This window comes from Onthophagus taurus, chromosome 7, assembly GCF_036711975.1.
Source record: "Onthophagus taurus isolate NC chromosome 7, IU_Otau_3.0, whole genome shotgun sequence".
Lineage (NCBI taxonomy): Eukaryota > Metazoa > Arthropoda > Insecta > Coleoptera > Scarabaeidae > Onthophagus > Onthophagus taurus.
In genome coordinates this window covers 18,978,563-19,004,484 of record NC_091972.1, presented here as the reverse complement: position 1 = coordinate 19,004,484, position 25,922 = coordinate 18,978,563, and the positions used below count along the sequence as shown (strand labels likewise).

Here is a 25,922-nt window from a genome sequence, read left to right as displayed (position 1 = left end):
TTCTAACAAACAACATTTTTCTTTAGAAATTAATCGTTGAATTTAATCTACGTTACCCAGTAACCTTTTCCATTATCATCATAAAGACACATCAATAAGAAAAATCAATAAAAGGGAAAGCGTCACGCACCCTTTATCTTTTCTTTGTTTTTATTTAGAGGTTTGATGGCAAAGGAAGGCGTCGAAATGTTATCGAAATTAAAATATTGCGCTCAAAATACAAGTTTGCACGGAATTCGATACATTGTTGATGATAAAATCAACCCTGTGATAAGGTAATAAGAAAATTAACAAAGAAATTGTAATGAGTTAATATTTTTTTTTTATTTAGATTCATTTGGTTAATCATAATGGGATTATCAATTTACGGAATGCTTATTATTTTAAAAGGATCTTATGAAAGCTACAAAAACGATTCGATTAGTTTCGTAACTGAAACTGCTTATTTAGATTGGAACACTACATTTCCCGCAGTTACAATTTGCGAAATTAATAGTGCTGATATTACATGGACTAACGATAAGTAAGATTTAATTTATAATAATCACTAGTGGTGGAACGGATATCCGGCCTATCCGACCATTTTTTAAAATCCGGCTGGATGGCTTTGGCCGGATATTAAAAACCTATTACATAGTACTCCCCCATTCGCAGGAATTAGTATGTCTTTTAGGTGTTGGACACTGCAGATAATAATTAAGTTCAATCCAAATAGGACTTTTTTCATTGAATACAACTTTAGTTATATCAGGTTTGTCATTAGCAATGATAAGCATCGATAATTTCGCTATAAAATTAATTTCTTGAAGGATCTGTTAACTATTTAAACACACTCCTCTGAATGGCTAAACAACTCTTTATTATCCAACGGTTACACTTAATCCAACGGTTTTTTAAACTCTACTCTAAACCTTATGCCTACATATGTGCCAGTTTTTAAATATACACACCACAAGAACCTCCCCACGCCATCTATCGTACAAAAGCCGCACCACACATAAAAGAACGCTAACACTCGGCCACCCTGATGTTAATCGCGCACCCGCGCGATGTTATACTTCATAATCATTTAAATATGTGGGTTTTCTTCGTATTCGTCGAGTTGTAGATTCCTCTCCGATTTCTATCGTTGAAGTACTGCGACAAGGCGGATCGTCTTGCTCCTTCTCACTCTCATCTGATGGTGATTCTTCATCGGTTTCATCATCCGACTCCTCATGATTTTGGTATATTTTTAATTGCGATACATGGGCAGTTGTGGCAAACTTTCGCTGGTCTTCTACGTCCAAGGTTGCCACTCGATATGTGTCGCTTGGCAGTACGGCGATCACTTCTAACGGCCCTCGGTACTTATCTTGTAGCTTTGTCGGTTCGCCATCTCCCGGCTTCGCGACACGCTTCATAAATACTATGTCACCAACGTTAAATTTTAAACCTGAATATCTTTTTCGGTCATATCGTTCTTTATATCGAATTTATTCTTTTTCGATCACATCGCGCACTTCACGTTGTACAGTTTCAGATGGTATCCACTCGTTCTGCGCGTCTTTAGCTACTGTTTTTAATTTAGCGGATCCAAATTTTGGCAAATACCCGTAAAGTACTTCGTACGGCGTCTTACCAGTGGTTTTGTTTACCGCAAGATTTCAATTCTGCTCTATTTGAATTAGATTCGTATCCCATCGGTCCTCTTCTTCTTTTTCAGTCATTAAACACGGAATTAATGTTCGGTTTACTCGTTCCACTTGACCGTTCGCACTTGACCATTGAGACGAATTTAGCGTTTGTTTAATACCACACTCCGTCATGAATTTCCGAAAATTGTCCGATGTAAAACTTATTCCCCGGTCACAGACAATTTGATCTGGAATCCCGAATTGATCAATGAACTTTTTCAATACACGAATTGTCGAAACAGTCTTTGTATCACGAACCGCATACAACTTAACAAACTTAGTCAACGCGTCCACGACCACCAGTATGTGTACATTTCCCTTCTTGCTACGAATTAATGGTCTTAGGTGATCAATGTGAATGCGTCCAAACGGACGCTGAGATACAGGTATTGGATGTAGTTCTCCCGGTTTCTTCCCACTTGGAATCTTTGATAACAAACATTCAACACAAGCTCGAATATGACGTTTCACGTATGATCTCATGCCTCCAAACCAATAATACTTTTGAATGCTCGCCATCGTTCTATCCACTCCGAAATGTCCTTGTCCATCATGGTGTTGTACCACAATACTTTTCCGGACACTTTTCGGTACAACGTAGAGTTTTCTCTCTATTTTTCCCACCTTCACGTTTCGTACTAATCTAGAGTTATCAATCTCATACAATTTTACTTCTTCTTCTTCTTGTCGTATACGTTTAGGCTTTTTAAGAAGTTCAATTATTCTTTTCAGTTTTGCTGCTTCACTAAGGGGTAGTTGCAGATAGTTCTGTGCCAGATCCAACGTCGTAAATAATTTGGCATTCTGTAAATTTTCTAAATGTTCGTCCAAACTGGCTATCGGAAAGTTTTTCTTTATCGTCTGTTGGTTCAACCTCCGATAATCCACCACTAGACGCGGTTCACCCGTTTTCTTTTTAACTAATAAGACCGGACTCGCGTAAGGAGAATCGGTCTCCGTCACGATTCCATTTATTTTCCATTCATTTACAATTTCTGCGATAGTTTTTCTCTCGTCAATATTTGCGCGATATGGTTTCGATCTTACCGGCACTCCCGAATCGTCAATATCCAGAGTAATCGCATTTGTGCATCCTAGTTCCGACACATTCAACGCAAAACAGTCACGATATTCGTTGCACAAATCCACCAATTTGTCAATCACTTCGTCCTTTGTTTCACTGTCTACCCGGAGCATATCCACTGTTATGGGTTCCTTCGACGGTATTTGTTCCGAAATAGTGTTTATATCACGCACAATCCCAACCACGTCGTCCTTCATAAATTGTTTTGGATTCTCACTTTTGTTTTTCATTGGTACAAGTACATCAATGTTCGCTACCTTTGCTTTGATTAGCTGCATTGAATTGTTAGACACAATAACGTCCTCAGCAGCCACCACACATTCGCGTCGCGATCGATCAAGTTCGCTGATTTCACTAAACGGCAACGAATCATCCCAACCAAACACGAGACTGTCTTTAATTCGAGCGTAAGCTAACTCCGGAGCTTCCGTAAAAGATCGACCAATTATCACCGGCACGGATTGAGCGTTCTCTGGAACCACAAAAATGTCCACGTTATTTACGAACACTTCGTCCACCATTACCCGCGCGATTATCTTCTCGCTGCACTTTACTGGTTTTCCCTCTCCGAATCCCGTAAGCTCAATATTTGTTTTCTGCCGATTTTTCTCATCAACCAAGTGAGCTTGAATTGTACAAACGGCGCTCCCTGGATCGACTAAGGCCACATACTTTTTCTCGTTCAATAGGATTCGCTTAAAGTACTTTTCAATACCGCTGTTGTATGTCGTTGTTGTATCTTCTATTACACGAACTTCCCTTCTATCACTATCTTCTTTTCTCCATCTGCAATCTTTACGTTGATGCCCTGGTTTGTTGCACAAAAAGCATACTGCTTCTCGTTTTAGACATTGTGATGCCATATGTCCCAACCCTCCACATCGGAAACATTTTATACCTTCTGACTTGTTTCTACGTTGATCTTGCTCACCTTCGTTTTCCCCTACGCTTTTCCGCAACATTGTACCTTGTGATTTTGTATTTTTATTTCCTGTGGTTGATTCTCTTTTTTCGTGAACTTCCTTTCTCTTTTCAATTAATCGTTCACTATTTACGATATCCTGGTACAATTCATCTAAATCGCCGTAAGACTTAACGCATAAATTACCGGCAATCACTCTCGAATAAAGACCTCGTAAGATCTCCTCTTTTATCTCGTTATTGTTTAATTGTAATGCTCTGCATAATTTATATTTATCATGATAATACGACATCACGGACTCGTTTTGTTTTTGAATTCGTTTTCGCATACGGTCCCATTTTTCTCCCGTACTAGTAGTTTCGATGAACGTTTTCTCAAATTTTACCCTGAAGTCATCCCAATTTCGGATATCGCCGCTTCGTGCGTTATACCAATCGCGTGCAGGTCCTACGAGATGGTTTCTCGCCGTTTCTATTTTAATACATTCCGGCCACTTATACATCGAAGCACTATTTTCGATACCTTGTATCCATTCTGCGGCGCACAACAAATCAACATCTCCATCGAACGTTGAAATGGTTTTGTTTAAGTCAGTCATTATTTGGAATTGCTCTGGTTTACTACTTGCAAGTTCGGCTTTTCTGGTATTAGTCTCGGCTCGCATTTCTCGCAAACATTCGGTCAGTGCGATCAACACGTTCTGCATTTTTCCGCCATGGTCGAAGTTCCTGCTTCGTTTAAATTGAAACAAAAGCCCCCTGTTTCTGCTTTATTCGGTTCGGTGTTGTTTGACGGCAACTCACTATGTGGATCACTCATAAGTCCAGAATAATCTTGGACGTGGAATCTGTCCAGCGAAAATCACTTCACGGGTAGATTCAGACGTTTGGGCACTTCACTTCACAGTAGGTCCAGACTTTTGGGCACTTCACTTCACAGTAGGTCCAGACTTTTGGGCACTGCACAGTAGGTCCAGACTTTTGTGCACTTCACTTCACAGTAGGTCCAGACTTTTGGGCACTTCACAGTAGATCCAGACTTTTGGGCACTTCACAGTAGGTCCAGATTTTTGGGCACTTCACAGTAGGTCCAGACTTTTGGTCACTTCACAGTAGAACTTATCCCTATCCCACTTCTGATATGTTAACTATTTAAACACACTCCTCTGAATGGCTAAACAACTCTTTATTATCCAACGGTTACACTTAATCCAACGGTTTTTTAAACTGCTCTACTCTAAACCTTATGACTACATATGTGCCAGTTTTTAAATATACACACCACAAGAACCTCCCCACGCCATCTATCGTACAAAAGCCGCACCACACATAAAAGAACGCTAACAGATCCTTGTAGAAATATCATCAATTATTAATTAAAGTATCCTCTTTTTAATGCAACAAGCCGTTTTGAAAAATCACTTCCAGTTCTTGAGAAATACATTTTTGAAACGATCGACAATTTTTTCGAATTTTTCAATTTTCGCCGTTTAAGTTTTAAAAATTTGTATAAAATTCAGTTCTTAGAATATGAGTATAAAAATTTCCCAAAGTGTTAATAAAATTGTCATCCTTCCAATGAACCAACTCGTTTTGAAAAATAACTTTCAGTTTTTGAGAAACCAATATTTGAAGTTTTGATAAAATTTTCGATGTTGTAGTTTTCATCGATAACTTGCAAAATTCGCTATAAAATTAATGTCATGAATGATCCTTGTGGAAATGTCACTAATCATGAATTAAAGTATCCTCTTTTGAATGCAAAAAGCCGGTTTCAAAAATCACTTTCAGTTCTTGAGAAATAAATTTTTGAAATGTTCTTCAATTTTTTCGAATTTTTCAATTTTCGTCGATTAAGTTTTAAAAATTCGTATAAAATCCAGTTCTTGGAATATGAGTATGAAAATTTCCCAAAGTGTTAATAAAAGTGTCTTCTTTCCAATGAACCAATCCGTTTTGAAAAATAACTTTTAGTTTTTGAGAAAACAATATTTGAAGTTTTGATAAAATTTTCGATGTTGCTATTTTCGACATATCGGCATATGTCTAAAGCTGTTAGGTCACATGACGAAAAAATGATACAATCGGGATCTGACCATATCAGTTTGAACACGTCCCGATATGTACATTTGCACACTGAGTTTATTTCCGATGGGTACATCTGAAGATGTCAATGAGTTCGTTTGAAAAGGCTGAAAAGAAAAACCTTATTACCGTTTAAATATATAAAATATTAGTTAAGTATATACCTGGAACTCATTCCTTGCATATAGTTTTTCCAAGACGCCAGTTGATGTACCAAGTTGGTATAAATCATCTTTCTCGGACAATACAACAGCCAAAATGTTACGAGGAGCTAAGCGTCCTCTGTCGACATCAGGAATCTTAACTAAAACGTTCTGCCCAATTTCAATTTTTGGGAATTTGGAACAACTTTGCTGTAACATTTCTGTTGCTTGCTTTTTTAAACATGCAATACTATGAGACTGATGTTGATTTATTGATTTTAATCGGATTTCGTTCTTCCTAAAATGAAACATATAATAATACTAATAAGCAATGTAAATTCTCTGCGTTTTTTTAGGTTACCTCAACAATTCTTCCTCAACATCATCATTTTTGGAATAATTTATGGGAAAGCTTTCTTGTACATCTTTTTCATTTCCTCCATCACTGTTTTGAAATTCTGAATCTGATTTTTCAGACACTACCTGTTCTATGTTTCTACCAACACTGCTTTCTAATCTATAAATGTCGTCCTCATCGTGTAACTTCTCTACAATTTCAAGCGGAAGATTTGAATCTTTTAAGTCATTAACAAGTGGGATGCCAAACATAGCCTCGTATGGAGTACGTTGGATGCCTCGGTGAAATGATCTATTCTTTTTTAACTTCACAAATCTTAGACCTTCTGCCCACTTAGTTGTCTCATTTTCCTGCATCCAAGTAATTAAAATGTCTCTTACATCTTGGTTCGCTCTCTCGATGGACCCTTGGCTTTGAGAATGACGTGGTTTTCCATGAATTATTTTCGCTTGAAACATATCTGCAAGGCTAGTAATTACTTGATTCACAAATTCTCTGCCATTGCCACTATGAAGTAAGCAAGGTGCCCCGACTATGCAAAAAATATCCATCAAGTTATATGCTACTTCTTCTGCCTTTTTAGTTTTTAGAGGTTTTAAAAACACAAATTTTGTGAGGTGGTCTTGGTAATTCATAATAAACTTATAAGGGCCATCCGGTTCTGTTTGCATATCAATAAGATCAATTTGTCCCCTTTTATTAAATCCTGTAGAAATTATTGGTTTTACTACTAATCCTTTCTGCTTCGATTTTTTCTTTAATTGACATATAGCACATAATTTCAAATACTCTTCAATGACACTTCTGGGAATATTACAATATTTCTGAGCAATTTCTTTTTCCACTCCTAATCTTCTTTTATGGCCAGTATCTTTATGAACTTTTTCTAAAATGCCGTGTACCTCCGTAACATCGCAATAATACCTAATAGAAACTATATCATCATTCTTTCGTTTTGCAATAATTTTCTCTTTATCACCAATTCTTAGAATTTCAAATCTATTCAAACGCCTATAATCTTGACTTACTTGATTTAAAATACTTAAATAATGCTCAACAGTTAGTACGGTGGTAATATTATTAGCGCCACTATTTTCAATTAATTTAAAAAACTTAGTTTCAAAAATTTGTTTTTCAACTAAATATTTTTCACTTTCCATATTTAAAGTCAACCATTTTATATTTAAAACTTTATAACTTCGGTAACTGCTAAAAACAGTAAAACGTACTAATAAACACACTGCACGTAAGTGATGTCCCTCATAAACATCCCAAAAGAGGTTATGTGTAGTTCCGATCGGATCGCCGCATTGTGCAAATGTACATATCGGGACGTGTTCAAACTGATATGGTCAAATCCCGATTGTATCATTTTTTCGTCATGTGACCTAACAGCTTTAGACATATGCCGATATGTCTAAATAAATCGGCCACGGGCCGAATTCGTCATCTGCCTCAAACATGTATATACAACAAAAATAAAAAAGTGAGGGGGTGAGAATAGGGCTATCGACTAGGGTCTTTCTGCCCGTGATTTTTGTAGTCGGCGGCTTGTTTCAGTCTTCTCTGACGGCTAGGAATTTTTGGAAGAGAAGAGGTGAATTGTTGCGAGGGTGGAGTAATCGAGGCAATATAAGCGTGTGTTGCAAGGCGTTGGTAGGAAAATTTAGGATGGATTTATCGGACAAAGATTGAAGGCGGGTATGGATAGGGGTTATATCGGTAAGTTGATATAGCAGATCATTGTTAGGGTTAAAGAGGGGATTACGGGAGTTCCCAATTCGGGTGATGGATCTCAGTGCAGATCTTTCCGCTACTTCCAGGTGGTACTTCGTTCTTCTTGGTGCGTCGCTTAGCAGTATTGATCCATATTCTATGATGGGCCTGCATATGATCTTGTAGATGTGCGAGGCACATGAGGTAGAGATTCCGCGACCTCTGAACGAGAGGAATTTATAGTGTTTGGCGCGAGTCTTTACTTTCATCTTCACCTTGGTTGCATGAGTAGAAAACTTAAGCGTTCAGTCAAGTGTTATGCCAAGATACTTGCAGGTTGGTGAGACGGAGATTGCCGTTGATTGGATTGTAATTGTGGGAGAGGGAGCGCGGGGTGAAAGGAATGGGACAAAAAATTGTGTTTTTGTGGGATTGAGTCAAGGTTTATATATTAAAGGTTGTCTAAGTTCCTATGCTGCAATACTTTGATTTTAGTTTGTGGGCGAGGGGCAAGAGCAGGAGTGTTTCGTGACGTAAGCGATCACGGGTGGCACACAAAACCTCATGGCCATGTGGTGCTCCATGCCTTTGTTTGATCTGAATTTCTTGGCGGTATTATTTTCCACATGTGACGTAATGCGCAGTATGGTTGCGTACGAACCTAGACAACCTCTTATATATAAACCTTGGGATTGAGTAGGATGCGCCATTTTCGGTACCAATTTTCCGTTTCATTTATGAGCGTCTGCAGCTTACGGACCGAAGAAGTGATGTCCCTACTGTGCGAGACCAATGCTGTGTCGTCGGCATAAAGTAGTACGTATGCAGTGAGGTTAAAGGCGTCTGGGTTGTCGTTGTAAACATCGTGGCAGAATAGATTGTATAGAGAGGGAGAGATAGGCGAACCCTGAGGAAGGCCTTGCTGAGCGGAGAAGCTGTGGGAGAAGTGATTTTTCAACTTCACGATGGAGGAGCGATTCGACAGGAATTGGTTTATCAGGGTTAGAAGGTAGTATGGCGTTTTTAGCTTGTCCAGTTTAAATAGCAATCCTTTGTGCCACACTGAGTCAAAGGCCTTTCGGACGTCCAGAAACACTACTGCGGATTTCAGTTTTACAAAACGTGCCGCCTGGAAGTTGGAAACCAGAATAGTTAGTGGCTGGGACGTTGATTTTCTGGATTGGAAGCCAAATTGGCAAGGCGGAATTATCTTTGATACCGCAGCCAGGAGCTTGTTCTTCAACTTGTTTGTTGTTCAGCTTGTTCTTCGAATTTTTCAATTTTCGACGATAAGTTTTAAAAATTCGTATATAATCCAGTTCTTGGAATATGAGCATGAAAATTTCCCAAAGTGTTAATAAAAGTGTCCCCTTTCCAATGACCAAACCCGTTTTGAAAAATAACTTTTAGTTTTTGAGAAAACAATATTTGAAGTTTGATAAAATTTTCGAAGTTGCAATTTTCATAGATAGCTCGCAAAATTCGCTATAAATTTAATTTCTTGAAGGATCCTTATGGAAATATCACCAATTATGAATTAAAGTATCCTCTTTTCAATGCAAAAAGCTGTTTTCAAAAACCACTTTCAGTTCTTGAGAAATACATTTTTGAAATGATCGACAATTTTTTCGAATTTTTCAATTTTCGCCTTTTAAGTTTTAAAAATTCGTATAAAATCCAGTTCTTGGAATATGAGTATAAAAATTTCCCAAAGTGTTAATAAAAGTGTCCTCTTTTCAATGAACTAACCCGTTTTGAAAAATAACTTTTAGTTTTTGAGAAAAAAAATATTTGAAGTTTTTATAAAATTTTCGATGTTGCAATTTTCATCGATAACTTGCAAAATTCGCTATAAAATTAATTCCGTGAAGAATAGTTGTGGAAATATCACCAATTATTAATTAAAGTATCCTCTTTTTAATGCAAAAAGCCGTTTTCAAAAATCACTTTTAGTTCTTGAGAAATAAACTTTTGAAATGATCGACAATTTTTTCGAATTTTTCAATTTTCGCCGATTAAGTTTTAAAAATTCGTATAAAATCCATTTCTTGGAATATGAATATGAAAATTTTCCAAAGTGTTAATAAAAGTGTCTTCTTTCCAATGAACCAACCCGTTTTGAAAAATAGTTTTTAGTTTTTGAGAAAACAATATTTGAAGTTTTGATAAAATTTTCGATGTTGCAATTTTCATCGATAACTTGCAAAATTCGCTATAATTAATTTCTTGAAGGATCCTTGTGGAAATATCACCAATTATGAATTAAAGTATCCTCTTTTTAGCAAAAACCCGTTTTCGAAAATCACTTTTAGTTCTTGAGAAAAATTTTTTTGAAATGATCGACAATTTTTTCGAATTTTTCAATTTTCACCGATTAAGATTTAAAAATTCGTACAAAATCCAGTTCTTGGAATATGAGTATAAAAATGTCCCAAAGTGTTAATAAAAGTGTCCCCTTTCCAATGAACCAACCCATTTTGAAAAATAACATTTAGTTTTTCTAGAAAACAATATTTGAAGTTTTGGTAAAATTTTCGATGTTGCAATTTTCATTGATAACTTGGAAAATTTGCTATAAAATTAATTTCTTGAAGGATCCTTGTGGAAATATCACCAATTATTAATTATAGTATCCTCTTTTTAATGCAAAAATCCGTTTTCAAAAATCACTTTCAGTTCTTGAGAAATAAATTTTTGAAGTGATCGACAATTTTTTCGAATTTTCAATTTTCGCCGATTAAGTTTTAGAAATTCGTATAAAATCCAGTTCTTGGAATATGAGTATGAAAATTTCCCAAAGTATTAATAAAAGTGTCCTCTGTCCAATGAATTAACCTGTTTTGAAAAATATCTTTTAATTTTTGAGAAAACAATATTTGAAGTTTTGATAAAATTTTCGATGTTGCAATTTTCATCGATAATTTTCATAATTCGCTATAAAATTCATTTCTTGAAGGATCCTTGTGGAAATATCGCCAGTTATTAATTAAAGTATCCTTTTAGAGTTGCTTCGTTAGTTAAATCAGCATCAAAAAAGTTGATTTTGTATCTTGGATCCAAATAAGTTGACATTCTTATCAGCTTTCTTATTAATTTCATTTTTATTCAAATATCGCAATAATGTGGCAATATAGGATATCACTTCAGAAATGAACCAGAAGTTATAACCATAATGGCCGGATAAAAATGCCGGATATCCGGTTTTTCTCAAAATCACTATCCGTTCCATCACTAATAATCACTTTGTATTTTGTGGTAATTTTTAGTGATACTCAAGAATATTCTCCGGTACAACAATTTTTAGCCGACTTAGTGTTCTTCACGGGAAGTTGTTACAGTTGCTCGGCTGATTGCGAAGAATGCCGCCGATTAAATTTTAAAGAAATGGTTAAAAGGTTTCGAAAACCTTGTAAAAAGTTAATAAAAAATTGTCTGTGGAGAGGGCAAAAATTCGATTGTTGCGAAAAATTTTTACCTTTAAACACGGAATACGGAGTTTGCTTTTCTTTAAATTCAATGCATACAAAGTAAAAAATGTATACATTTGTATTCTTTATTAATAACCATTATTTTTAAGAAAAACTTTTCAATCTCACCTAGACATGGAATCGAATCGAAAAACGGGACCCGGAGAATTAATAATTGAACCAATCGATGATATAAGAGTAAATAAATCATATTTCTTCATTATATCTTTAATTAAAGTAATTTTTTTAATTTCAGTTTTATTTTCATGCTCGCGAAGATGTTCCTTTTATTAATTCAGATCCGGATCAACGCAGAGATGTGATGTTGGGTGAATCTTATAATGTTATCTTTAAAGTATTGCTTTTATTTAACTTTATATTGATTACACAGGTCAATTATAAAACAAAACAGTTTTTCTCGTATTTGTGACAACTTTGTGATTGAAAAACTAGATCTTAGAACATGGTCAAAAAAGGAAACGAAGTGTTTAAAATCTTCGTACTTATAGAAGTGTTTAGATTTGCTATTCGAATGATATGGAAAGAAATGAGTAACCACATTAACACCATTAATTACATCACATTAACCACCAAACGTTTTGGATAATGTTATCCTGGATATGTTATTATTATTGCTACCGGGCTGAGGAGAGCGACCCCTCCCGTCACTGCGACCTATGAGATCTATTGTAACTTAAGCCTTCCAAAGGTTTAGGGCTAATGTAGGTCCTTGATGAAACTTAGTATTGCTCCAAGGTCTTGTTCCTTTAGTAGATGTCAGGCGAACTTTTCCGAAAGTTTTGTGTTTTAGGCAGACTCTGGTGATTCATTCCCACAGAATATGTTCAGCGGTCTCTGATTATCAGCTTGTCCAATGTTGAATAGATGGTATTTAAGGGACGTATGGTCGGTCAGGAAATCTAAGAGTGTGACCTTTGCTGAGGCATGAAATTTCTTTGGTTTTCTTTTGCGACGGAGTTATCAAACTCTTCGCCTGTCTGTGCCCTGGAAGTTGTTTTCAGCGCAAAACTTTGAGGCCTCCTATCTATTAAATACCTGTTTTAAGTGGAATTTTCGTAGTCCAAAAGCGGGTTGGAGTCCAGTCGGTTTTGATCAATAAAAGTTCACTCAAATTGCATTTTGTGACCTAACCAAAGCCTTCCATTCGGTGAACCATTCAATATTATTAGGCAAACTACAAAAATATGGATTAAGAGAAAATGCATTAAAGTTTCGAGCATCATATTTGCAAGGAAGAAAACATTCAGTTCTTTGGCGAGGTCAACTTGAATCAACTTGAAGAGGCGTGGCAACAGGAGTACCCCAGGGATCGACCTTGGAACCGTTACTATTCCTCATATATATTAATGATTTGCCAGAAAATATCATAACAGAGTTAATTGATCTTTATACGAATGACACATCTTTTGTTACAAGAAGTGAAACATTGAAACATTGAAAAGGCAGAGCACTGGTTTTCCATAAACAAATTAAAACTAAATAAAGAAAAAACAAATATACTCACCTTTTACGCAAAACAAAATGATGAGATAACCGAAAAATCCATAAAGTTTCTTGGAGTTACCATCTCCGAAACGCTTAAATGGACCCAACACATATCCGACTTAAAAGGACGACTATCAAATGCCTTATATTGTGTTAAGACCAGTGTTGTTAAATACCTGGGTAATTATTTTCAAGGGTAAATTTCCTGGATATATACCCGGGGGTATATTTACCCAAGATGGGTATTTAGAGGTATTTATAAAATTTAATTTAAATTGAGTTGATGGCAGTTTTGCAAGCACTTCAAGAATGCAGAGTCGATTATCGATATACCAAACTTATTTATAGCATCTACAAGAATGCTACAATGACGGAAAAATTGCATGAAAGTACTGAAGAGAGTAGAAGTAGTAAAGTACTGATTTGAGTAAAACAAGGCGATACAATGTTGAACCCAAATTGTTCCTCACAGTCCTCAGAGTCCATTTAAACAACTGGATTGGACCCAAAAAGGCATAAACATTGATTGCAAATACTTACATAATTTGCGCTACGCGGCCGATATAGTTCTTATATCGTATTGGAGAGCCTTGGAGAGATTAAACTAATGCTGAACTACTTAAAGGAGGTGTGTGCAAGAGTCGGGCTAAATATCAATGAGGAGAAATCAAAATTTATGATCAATCTTGTTCCCAACTCTAACATCAACATTGTGAATAATGAGTTTGAGAGGGTTGACAGCTATGTACATCTGGGCTATAAGGTTCGTGTATCGAGAGATAATCAAACAAGCGAACTAAACAGAAGGATCACACTCGTATGGGAAACTTAGAGACATCTTCAAGAGAAAAGGTTAACATTAACGATAGTCACTGCCAAGAGGGTCCAAGTAACGCAAAGATAGATGGAGAGGTCGACCTTGGGTCTAACTCTGAGGGACTACATTCGAAATGAAGACCTATGAACCGGCGTAAATGATGTGGTCAACATTGTGGCAAAGCTTAAGTGGAACTGGGCTGGTTATGTCGCGCGAATGAAGAATGAGCAGTGGACAAAACGGTTCGTTGAGTGGAGACCGCGAGCGAACAAACGAAGCAGACGTCTAAAGAATGACCAACAATTGGATTCAGACGGCATAGAATAGAATCGAATAGAACAGAATACGGGAGGTCTATGTCCAACAATGGACGCAGAGGGCTGCTTGATGGTAATAATCATAATAACTTGATCTAATCTAAATACGACAGATTCGTCTAATGATAATACGTCTTGGATTGTTGACAATTCCTCGTCTTCAACGTCCCCATCATCTTCTTTTTTTTTTTGGAATCTGATATATTTTTACTCGTATCACTTTTATACCCACTGTTTGGGTATTTACCCTGGGCCGGGGTAAATACCCGGATAAATACCCATTTTAGAAATACCTACCCGCCGAGTATTTACCTAGCGCCCATCACTGGTTAGACTATACGTTGCAACCTACCATCAGAGACGTCTACTTGGCATATTTCCACAGTATAGCGACGTATGGGATTATAGCGTGGGGCGCATCAAGAGAAATGGAGACCATTTTTATAATACAAAAAAGGCAATTCGTATACTAGCTGGGCTAAGAAATCATGAAAGCTGCAGAACTCACTTCAAAAAATTAAAAATACTCACCTTGTCATGCTGTTTTATACTTACCTGTCTTGAATATATTCACAACAAAAAAGACTCACTACTAAACAATGTTACAAGGAAGATATTGTAATTCCATTGCGGATATTGAGCAACGGAATTAGCATATTGTGATTTTAACCGACTCATTTTCTAAATGCAAGTTATTGTAATATCTTTTTTGCCGTAATAATGTATCGTTTCTGTACTTTATTTAAATAAATATGAATATGAATACAAAGCGTCGTCGCTGCTTTCTTTTTGGCCAGCTTCTCCGCCTTTTCATTGCCGTCAATGCCTTTGTGACCTGGAACCCACCATAGAGTAACTTTATTGCCTCTGGCGAGTTTTCTCAGGTTGCCGGTACATTCTTTGACCAGTGCGAATTTACACATGTAGGCCTGAATTGCCTTTAGGGGACCCCGACTGCTCGTAAAGATGTTTATCGAAGTCCCTTTCTATCCCTTTTCAAGGTTAAAAACGGTGCAGAAGTTTATGGCAAGAACTTCAGCTTGAAAAGTGGAGCTTAAGAGCAACTTAATGCGGCTATTTGATCCGTTGATACCCATACTTTAGACATAGTCCTTGAGGATTTCGAGATGTCCTCTGACGTTACTCTGCATCAACTTGAGTGAAGTGTATGTTTTCAGTGATAAGGGACTTAAAGCTGCATCTTTTATTTGTATATACAGATGAAGTGGTGTGAATCCAAGTAGGATTTTAAGAGCAGCCGTCGGAAAAGATCTCTTTGCACCTATTATATTAGGACATGCTAGCTGATGAATTTGTACCAACTGTTGTTGCACTGTCTTGTGATTCGGTTTTGGCCATCAAACCAATGAAGCATAGACGACCATGGGTCTAATTATTGCCAGTTGCGTCCAAGAATCCTGCAGCAGATCTGGTTAGCCATAATGGCCTTTTCCCTCGCCTTGTCCAGTATTTGACCTCTGTTTTGAGGTTAACCCTTCAATGGAAGGTGCTTTCAGTTGTAGCTTCCTTTTCCAAGCGAAACGGACTATTTCTACTTGCTGCATTAATTTACTTCGGATTGTGATTAACAGGTCATCTGGATATCCTTGAATCGTCAATCCATACTTTGATAGAGTGTTCAACAATTTATCTTGGGGGCATCCTTTAAGTGCCTTAATAATATATGACTCGCCTCCCAAACTGGCTGTGATCCGCCGTCTTTTCGGCACGGTTATACCCAAATTACTCGTCAACGGATGTATGTCTTTTACGTTGCGAGGTTTTTTTATGGATTCAGATCACTGTTGTGGTCCCATGTATGTTCCAGTTTGGAATACCTGACTGTTATATATACCAAGGCACATTGAATCGTGCTCTTTTGTGTTTTATTGAACAACTTGATTTATATGTATAATATTGTTTAATTGAATAAAGGCTATTTCAAGATCCCCTCTGCTTTCAATATTTTTTCAACCTCTTTGCTGATGTGTCTGCAATAAGAACACAAATCAGTGAGGGGATTCTGAATTCTATTAGTTTTGTCGTATCTGCTACAATGACAAAGCGAATCTGTTTGTGATCCGCTAAAGTGATGTACCTCTTGTCGTCGTTTTGTTACAAAAGACGGTTGGGTTACCTCTGTTGAGGATATCCAGACTTGTATTTAATAAGGTGCTCACCCCTTTTGTTTGCGTTTGAGCTGTTCCATGCGAGATGGTATGCATAATAGACAAGACGAGTTGTTTTCTCCTCTCCCTGCAGTACTTGATGAGGCCTTTCGTTCCTCCTAACGGTAGATTGTCCGATTCACCGGCAAAGTAGACCGAGGCTATAATGACCCGCAACAAATTATCTTATCTGCATTTCTCGTTAGTCTTCTGACTATACCTCCATATACATATGGCTCTTGTATCAGCGCAATATGTGTGGAGGAGCTATGGAACCCCTTGAGCAGCACGTTGCAGGTACTTTTGCAGCGCTGAATGTTGGTTTGGATGAATTTTTGGCAGTTGTTGGCTCTTACCCATACTTTTGGTGTTTACTTGACCTTTATCCTTCTTGGGGTTCTTGGAGGTTCCAGAAATACCTGGCTTCGGCTTGGGTTCTTCTCCTGTGCCGTTGGCTTGCCACTCTGTAGCCTCAGTGTAATTTGCTCGAATTTATAGCTAACCTTGTAGTTAGCTTTTTTAAGGCTCTCTATAGAGGGATGTTGAAAGGACAATGTAAGAATGGCACTATTGCCTTGAGTCGTTCTTTTGAGCACCCTCCATTCGTTGAGTGTTCAGGCTTTCGTTTTGACCGATTTTCAGAATGCGGTTCGACTTCTGGTCCGCACTGTTGGGGAAATAGGCGTTCAAGGTAGTCGCTTTTGGTAGCTTCTTCTCATCGATTGCTATTAGAGATGCCCCCTCCCATGGTTGCAGGGTTGGGTGTTACAGACTTTAACCAGTCTGTTGTCTGCTTTAAACTGGTTCCAAGGAATTTAGGCTTAATTTCATCTTCGCGTCCCTCTCTTAGCACCACTGTTCGTGAAATAATTACCTCTTGAATAGCCTGCATTTGGACTGTGCTAAAATTCACCGAAATACGGAATCTGCAATTCCCATCTTTTTGCCTTCTAATATTTGCTTGAAGCTGGCAATTGTAGGCTTTTGCCTTTCAGTCGCCGCTCGCTTGGTTTCAGGCCTTTTTGACGTCGTACTCTCGGAGCGAGGTATCTTGGCCATCTTCTCCCCTTCACTAATAGGCTGTATGGCCTTAGCTCGTGCTTCCTCAGAGTTCAGTCCTTGTGTGATTCTTTCTTCTCCTTTACCTGGAGCTTTGAATTACTCTCCTGTAGCTTTATGGTGTATGTTGTAGAGACACTGCTTACTGTGGAGGAAGCGGAGAACATTGTAAGATCTTGTACGCTTCCACTTGTTGAAGGCTGGATATGTTAATTAGTGCAGATAGTGATGCTTCGATCGTTGACTATAATATTGGCTATTAGATTAGTTATCATTACTTTGTTCACGGCTGCGCGAAACAACTGTGCGGACGACTTGTCAAACCAAACTCTAAAAGATTTTTTAACCAGGATGTAGTCCTAGAACATCACGTCATGTAACGGTAGAGATCAGGACATTATCATCGACATGAAAAAGCACAAACTAAAGGCCAAAGAACTTACTCTTACTATGCAGCGGAATGGAAAAATATGTATATATGTGGTTGCAGGAAACAAAAACTAGTATACAAGAAGATGCAGAAGAATCTAGAGCGGAACAAAAAATTAATATAAACGCCACCAACTACACTAAACCATGATTTTGCAATGAAATAAGAGAATTTTGCTGAAATAAAAAGGAAAACCTATCCTAATAAATTTTCGATCTAATACATGCGATCAGAACAAACAGTTCACCACCCAAGAAGTCCTCCGACAACCACTTCAAAAATAACAATCCGGATCTAAGAGAAAGAAGAAGATGTAGTCCTTCTATCGACACTTCTTCGTTCCATTATTTTTCCCTGTATTATTAAATGTATTAAGGCGTATTTTTCAGGATGTCTCATAATCTATCCGAAATATATGAGTTTTCAACACTTTATGGTATAAGTCAATTCAGTTGATTTTCTAAGTCGCCGTTCATTCGTGATTCTATCTACCCAGCCAATCTTCAAGATAGTTCTATATCAATGTTGTCCAATAATTTTTGATCAAGATCGACTTTTTATATAAATGTCTTGCCAAGATCAACCGAAGGGTTTAAAGTAACCGTCCTTTTTTTTTGCTCTGAGGCCCAGATATAGATATTTCTGATTCATGATTTTTTTGGCAATCGACGTTATGGTCACCACTGATTTAGAGTTTATAAATAAAAAATGATAATAATTGAGTTCAATCTTTTTATGGATCTAGTCTCTATGGTCCATTACTAAGGTTTTATGTATAAAAAGTATTTCCCCATCGCTTTTAGTTTTTGAGTTATAATTGAGTTAATTTTCGAAAATCAACAATTTTGATGTTTAATTGATTAAGGTCCACTTTTACCACCTCTTTATAAATTTATCCGATAGATAATTACCATGGTTACAGAAGTTTTAAACGCTCTCATTGGCTAAGGCTCGTTACTACCATCTTCTGGTTAAGCTATCTAAGAGATTCGTGTCTTCGGTATATATACTGAATTAGAAAATATAACAGAATATCTTATAAACTGAAGGATGCGGGATGGCTAAATATGTATCATCGTAGGAAAGTGCAGTGTTTGTGCCTATACCATAAAATTATAAACTGCAAGGAACCACAGTATCTCTACCAACTGATAACTTTTCGAAATGATGTCCACCGAATAAATACGCGATTTCGTCGAAGACTGTCGCCACCCTTCTATCGTTTGTCTTTGTTTCAGAGATCATACATATTTCAAATAATTTCGAAATATAATGAGGTGGACGATAATTGTAAGGGGTTCTCACTACGAAGGTTTAAATTTACACAGAAATATTCTTGTTTTCTTGAACAATGTCTACGTGGAGGCAAACGCTGATCTGACATGTTTTGCAATCTTGTTGTTGTATCTAACTGTTGCTTTGTAATTTTTGGCCGAGTCATGTTTTTCTTTTTTTGTTTCTTAGGTTAGTTAGAGCAGCTGTACTAACTAGTACAAGCTGGAACTCGCCTATTTTCTTTTGTATGTTTTTTTTTGTTCAATTAAGCTTATTTTCTAATAAAGGCATTTATTATTATTATTACCACGATTACGGCTATTTTACTCGTTCTCATTGGCTAGTAGATGGGTTTATCTATCAGATAAATTTAACTAAAAGATGGTAGTAATGGACCTAAGAGCGCCAATTTATCCATCGGATAAATTTATCAAGAGGTGGTAAAAGTGGGCTTTAGAGCTTATAAATAAAAAATAGTAATAATTGGGTTCAATCGTGTTATGGATTTAGTCTTTATGGCTCCTTACTAAGGTTTTATGTATAAAAAGTATTTCCCCATCGCTTTTAGTTTTTGAGTTATAATTGAGTTAATTTTCGAAAATCAACAATTTTGATGTTTAATCGATTTAAAGCTTATAAATAAAAAATGGTAATAATTGGGTTCAATCTTGTTATGGATCTAGTCTTTATGGCCCATTACTAAGGTTTTATGTATAAAAAGTTTTTCTCCATCGCTTTTAGGTTTTGAGTTATAATTGTGTTAATTTTCGAAAATCAACAATTTTGATGTTTAATCGATTTAAAGGTTATAAATAAAAAATGGTAATAATTGGGTTCAATCTTGTTATGGATCTAGTCTTTATGGCCCATTACCAAGGTTTTATGTATAAAAAGTTTTTCTCCATCGTTTTTAGTTTTTGAGTTATAATTGAGTTAATTTTCGAAAATCAACAATTTTGGTGTTTAATCGGTTTAGAGCTTATAAATAAAAAATGGTAATAATTGGGTTCAATCTTTTTATGGATCTAGTCTTTATGATCCATTACTAAGGTTTTATGTATAAAAAATATTTCCCCACCGCTTTTAATTTATGAGTTATGATTGAGTTAATTTTCCAAAATCAACAATTTTAATGTTTAATCGATTTAAAGCTTATAAATAAAAAATGGTAATAATTGGGTTCAATCTTGTTATGGATCTAGTCTTTATCGCCCATTACTAAGGTTTTATGTATAAAAAGTTTTTCTCCATCGCTTTTAGTTTTTTAGTTATTATTGAGTTAATTTTCAAAAATCAACAATTTTGATGTTTAATCGATTTAGAGCTTATAAATAAAAAATAGTAATAATTGGAGTCAATCTTTTTATGGATCTAGTCTTTATGGTCCATTACTAAGGTTTTATGTATAAAAAATATTTCCCCATCGCTTTTAGTTTGAGTTATGATTGAGTTAATTTTCGGAAATCAACAATTTTAATGTTTAATCGATTTAAAGCTTATAAATAAAAAATGGTAATAATTGGGTTCAATCTTGTTATGGATCTAGTCTTTATCGCCCATTACTAAGGTTTTATGTATAAAAAGTTTTTCTCCATAGCTTTTAGTTTTTGAGTTATTATTGAGTTAATTTTCAAAAATCAACAATTTTGATGTTTAATCGATTTAGAGCTTATAAATAAAAAAATAGTAATAATTGCGTTCAATCTTGTTATGGATCTAGTCTTTATGGCCCATTACTAAGGTTTTATGTATAAAAAGTTTTTCTCCATCGCTTTTAGTTTTTGAGTTACGATTGAGTTAATTTTCGAAAATCAACAATTTTGATGTTTAATCGATTTAGAGCTTATAAATAAAAAATGGTAATAATTGGGTTCAATCTTTTTTATGATTGAGTTAATTTTCGAAAATCAACAATGTTGATGTTTAGTCGATTTAAAGCTACTAAATAAAGAACGGTTATAATTGGGTTCAATTTTTTTTATAGATCTAGTCTTTATGGTCCATTACTAAGGTTTTATGTATAAAAAGTATTTCTCCATCGCTGTTAGTTTTTGTGTTATGATTGAGTTAATTTTCGAAAATCAACAATTTTGACGTTTAATCGATTTAGAGCAATAGTGTCCACTATTTTTGATCAAAATCGACTTTTTATATAAATGTCTTGTCAAGATCGACCGAAGGGTTTAAAGTAACCTTCCTTTTTTTTGCTCTGAGGCCCAGATATAGATATTTCTGATTCATGATTTTTTTGGCGATCGACTCAAAACTGCTTTGCGATCGACGTTATAGACACCACTGTTCTATACAATGTTCAGAACTCAACCTCGCAGAGGACCACAAGGAAAATACAAGGACCACAAAGCATCTTAGCATTCTGATTTTTAAATCGTTCTTTAAGTCGTGTACAAAAGTCCTGCCTCATATTTATTAACGTTGTTCGTGCTTTAGTTATTCGACTCTTAATTTCCTCACATGCGTCCCATCTCTCATCAACTCTCTTTAACTCGAAAAAGATTTCTATATCTTTCAGCATTTATAACATCTTATTAGGTTGAACTTTACCGAAGACTTCCTCAAAGTCAATTACCTGTGTGTTGAGTGACTTGGAGTTTACTATCGAGCTTTTTATAGATTCTTCATTATATTGTAGTGGGGAAATGAGATGATGATTCGGTGATTTCCCGTTTCCTTCTCAATTCCTCTGTAGTTGACCGCTGTTGCAGTTCTTCCACCTTAAGAGCGATTTCTCACCCTTAGAACTAGAGATAGCCTTTAAGTTAAAACAAGAAAAAGCTTAAGGATCTAATAAACACTAAAATGTTTATTATAAAGTGTTTTTTTGTTGACCTGTGTTATTTTGAAAACAATTAATTCAAATTTTTTTAGGTAACCGAAATAGAAAATGACGAAAACGTTATTCACGTACCAGTAAAAATCCGAAATTGCCGATTTCCATCAGAAAATCCCCCAAATTTAATCGTTCACAATTTTTATAGCTACTCAACATGCATCGTTCAGTGCCACGCAGATGCTCATTTAGATCTTTGCAATTGCACCCATCATTTAATGCCAGTTTTGGGTAAATTAAAAAGATTCCAACTTTATTAACTTATAAATTTGAATTTTTTATTTCCTAGGAGACTATAAAATGTGTGATGTTGATGGATTAAAATGTTTAACTGACAAATTTGGTATGCTTTTTCTGATACTTTTTAAAATAACGTTAATGATTGTATTTGTAGATATTGTAAATCGATTGCATGCCAAAGGCTTTGATAAACCTGGATTGGTTTGTGAATGTGTTCCTTCGTGTACAGAACCGGAATATAAAGTCATTTTTGATAGTAAAAGGTAGATAAATACTGATTGAAACTTAACAAAATTGTTTTAATTGTTGTTTAGTATTGGAAATGTACCCAGTAAGATTATTTTAAAAATGGGATCTCTTCCAACATCGAGATTTAAAAGAAATGTTGTGCGAACAGCAATGGATTTGGTTGGTTCGTACTTTTTTTTTCTTTTTAATTAAATGCATTGATTAGTTTTTTTTTAGTATCAATTGGGGGAAATGCTGGCTTATTTATTGGAGCTTCTTTATTAAGTGTAATTGAATTGATTTATTTATTATTTCTTAGACGTTAAAGGTAAACCAACAAATTTATTGATGTAAATCCTGAATTGTAGACAACCAACAATAACTGTAATTAATTTTATGATATAGTAATTCAGTTGTAAATTTAGTTTTAGCATAAATAACAACGATACCTTTATATCATCTAACTTTTTCTCGATAAATAAACACTCACAAAGAGATTTCTTCATTACAATGTTGGGCGAATCTCCACATTTTAAGAATATAGCGCCAAATTTTACATAAAATCGTTGTTATATCTTCTTTTTAAATTAAGAGGAGCGTTTTAAATTTGTTACAAAAGTCAGATGGATGCAAGATTCTTTTATAAAGCTCATTTTTCGTTATTTATAATACATTCAATTTTACATTCAAAGGGTTTATGTAACTAAACCATTTTGACTGTAATACCACAACATATTGAACGAAATCAGTTCTTTTTAGAGTTAGATATGGTTCCTGAAATTAAGATTAGCTCACAAGAAGAAATGCTTTACTGATGAAATGATAACCAGAGTTCGCCCTTAACAGTGGTTCTATTGTATTTAACACTACATACAGTGTGTTAATTAATTTAATAAAGTTTTGAAATGATCGAAAATTTTTTCGAATTTTCCAATTGCAAAATTGGGTATAAAATTAATTTCTTGAAGGATCCTTGTGGAAATATCACCAATTATGAATTAAAGTATCCTCTTTTTAATGCAACAAGCCGTTTTGAAAAATCACTTTCAGTTCATAAGAAATAAATTTTTGAAATGATCGACAATTTTTTCAAATTGTTCAATTTTCGCCGATTAAGTTTTAAAAATTCGTATAAAATCCAGTTCTTGGAATATGAGTATGAAAATTTCCCAAAGTGTTAATAAAAGTGTCCTCTTTCCAATGAACCAACCCGTTTTGAAAAATAACTTTTAGTTTTTGAGAAAACTATGTTTGAAATTTTGATAAAATTTTCGATGTTGCAATTTTCATCGATAACTTGCAAAATTGGCTATAAAATTAATTTCTTGAAGAATCTTTGTGGAAATATCACCAATTATGAATTGAAGTATCCTCTTTTTAATGCAAAAAGCCGTATTCAAAAATCACTTTCAGTTCTTGAGAAATAAATTTTTGAAATGATCGACAATTTTTTCGAATTTTCCAATTTTAGCCGATTAAGTTTTAAAAATTCGTATAAAAGCCAGTTCTTGGAATATGATTATGAAAATTTCCCATAGTGTTAATAAAAGTGTCTTTTTTCCAATGAACAAACCCGTTTTGAAAAATAACTTGTAGTTTTTGAGAAAACAATATTTGAACTTTTGATAAAATGTTCGATGTTGTAATTTTCATCGATAATTTTGAAAATTCGCTATAAAATTAATTTCTTGAAGGATTCTTGTGGAAATATCACCAATTATGAATTAAAGTATCTTTTTAGAGTTGCTTCGTGAGTTAAATCAGCATCAAAAAAGTTTATTTTGTATCTTGGATTCAAATAAGTTGACATATCTTATCAGCTTTCTTATTAATTTCATTTTTATTCAAATATCGTAATAATGTGGCAATATAGGGTATCACTTCAGAAATATCCGGTATCCGGCTTTTCGCAAAATCACTATCCGTTCCATCACTAGTAGTTACAATCTTTGTAAGCGCGTCAGATAATTGTTCCTTTGACGATACATAAGTTAATAACAATTTTTCTTCTTTTACTAAAGTCTTTACAAAGTTATGTTTGACATCAACGTGTTTTAGTGTTTTGTGGTGTGGTTTTTCAAACTACTTTTCGGACTACTTTTAGCAGTCCGATTGTCCATAGTCCTTCTGATGCAGCTTTTGCCAATGCAATGTGTTCAGCATTGTTGAACTCAATGCTACACTTCGTTCCTTTCGTCTACACCACGAAATTGTAGCTCCGTTCAGTACATATGTAGACGTATCCAGTGGTTGATTTTCTGTCGAATATTTCTGTAGCATTTACATAGCACTTTAGTTTATTTTCTTCCTTAGATTTGGTTTTAGAGTATAACAGTTTATAGTTTATGGCTCCTTTTATGTATCGAAGTATTCGTTTTAAACCTGTCTAAGTGGTTTTGTTGATTGGCTTGTTTTGAAATCTACTACAATAATTTACAACAGCACTTATATTTGGTCTACTTCCAAGTGCAGAGTATATTAAACATCCTATCAATTCTATATTTGGTACTTTTCTCTTTCTGTTTCGTTTTACAGGTTGACGTCCAAGTTTGCTTCGCATGGTTATGTTGCTTCTTTGCAGTTTTCTATATTAAATCGAGTAATTATTCTTTCAAGATATTGTTTCTGATCTAAATATATTCCGCTGTCTGTTCTAGTAATGTTGATTCCAATAAATTGATGAAGTTGTTGTTCCAACATCTAGGTGCCTCCTTGAGTCCGTATAAGCTTATTGTTAATTTATAAACTTTTCCGTGTCTTTGTTCACATCCTTCTGGTATTGTCATAAATATATGCTTTTTAGTCTCCATGCGAAAATAGACATTTTATATCCAATTGTTCAGCATATTATATGCAATCGTCTTTGTTTATTAGTTCTAGCAGTATTCTCAATGTTTTTAATCTAACAATAGGTGCGTATAAATCAGATATTGGAAAGTCGTTTTGTTGCATAAATCCTCTTGTAACTAGTTTTGCCTTGTAAGTTTTAGGTTCGCCATTCTTATTGCATTTGTAACTCCTTCATCGTAATTTTTGGGTTCGTTTTCTAAAGTGTTAATGTACAATGCCAGGTGTGATTCACTTAAATCGTAATCTTCTAAATGGTTTGGTAATTTTCTGGGTCTTGGACTTTGTCTCAAAGGTCGTGTCTGTTCTTTTCGATTTTTGATTTGTTTTGTTGCATTTTCATTCTTTCTTTCCTCTTCTGTTTCATTTTCTTCTTCTTCTATTTCTTCACGTGTCGGTTCTTCATTTAATTCGATTGGTGTTTCTGTCAGATCATTAATGTTTTTATTTTCATCGAAAATGATACTTTCTCCATAGATTATTTTCTTGTTTGTAAGGTAAAGTATCATTAAGCAGGTGTTAGCGTTTGAGTCGAACTTGTACACAATTCATCCAAATACTTTTATTTTCTTGAAGTTGATTTTCTTTTGATTAAACATTTCTGCTGGTAGCTTATTTTCTTTTAACGGTGTTATTAGATGTTTATTAGATAAGTAGCATAATAAATTGTTTTGTGCACATGTTTTTGTGCAGTTTTGAATCCAATTACATAGATTTTGCTTTTACAATAAGTGTTC

The 25,922-nt window shown here is 35.1% G+C and overlaps 1 protein-coding gene across 1 annotated transcript; it reads left to right on the top strand.

The window, feature by feature from the left end:
• Nucleotides 1-159: 159 nt before the first annotated feature.
• On the top strand, nt 160-23,361 carry LOC111417678 (pickpocket protein 11-like). Its single transcript, XM_071197734.1, has 10 exons — nt 160-275; nt 332-523; nt 11,250-11,510; nt 11,561-11,648; nt 11,707-11,805; nt 21,909-22,101; nt 22,160-22,213; nt 22,265-22,373; nt 22,425-22,522; nt 22,576-23,361. Exons 1-10 carry the CDS (start codon nt 166-168, stop codon nt 22,662-22,664), a joined length of 1,293 nt encoding a protein of 430 aa, XP_071053835.1. The 5' UTR covers nt 160-165; the 3' UTR covers nt 22,665-23,361.
• Nucleotides 23,362-25,922: the final 2,561 nt, after the last annotated feature.

Excerpts from the sequence above, each read along its gene's own strand:
- LOC111417678 (XM_071197734.1), top strand. The coding sequence starts at position 166 with ATGGCAAAGGAAGGCGTCGAAATGTTATCGAAATTAAAATATTGCGCT. Across the intron at positions 11,649-11,706 it reads AACCAATCGATGATATAAGA|TTTTATTTTCATGCTCGCGA; the intron begins GTAAATAAATCA and ends TTTTAATTTCAG. Across the intron at positions 22,523-22,575 it reads AACAGCAATGGATTTGGTTG|TATCAATTGGGGGAAATGCT; the intron begins GTTCGTACTTTT and ends GTTTTTTTTTAG.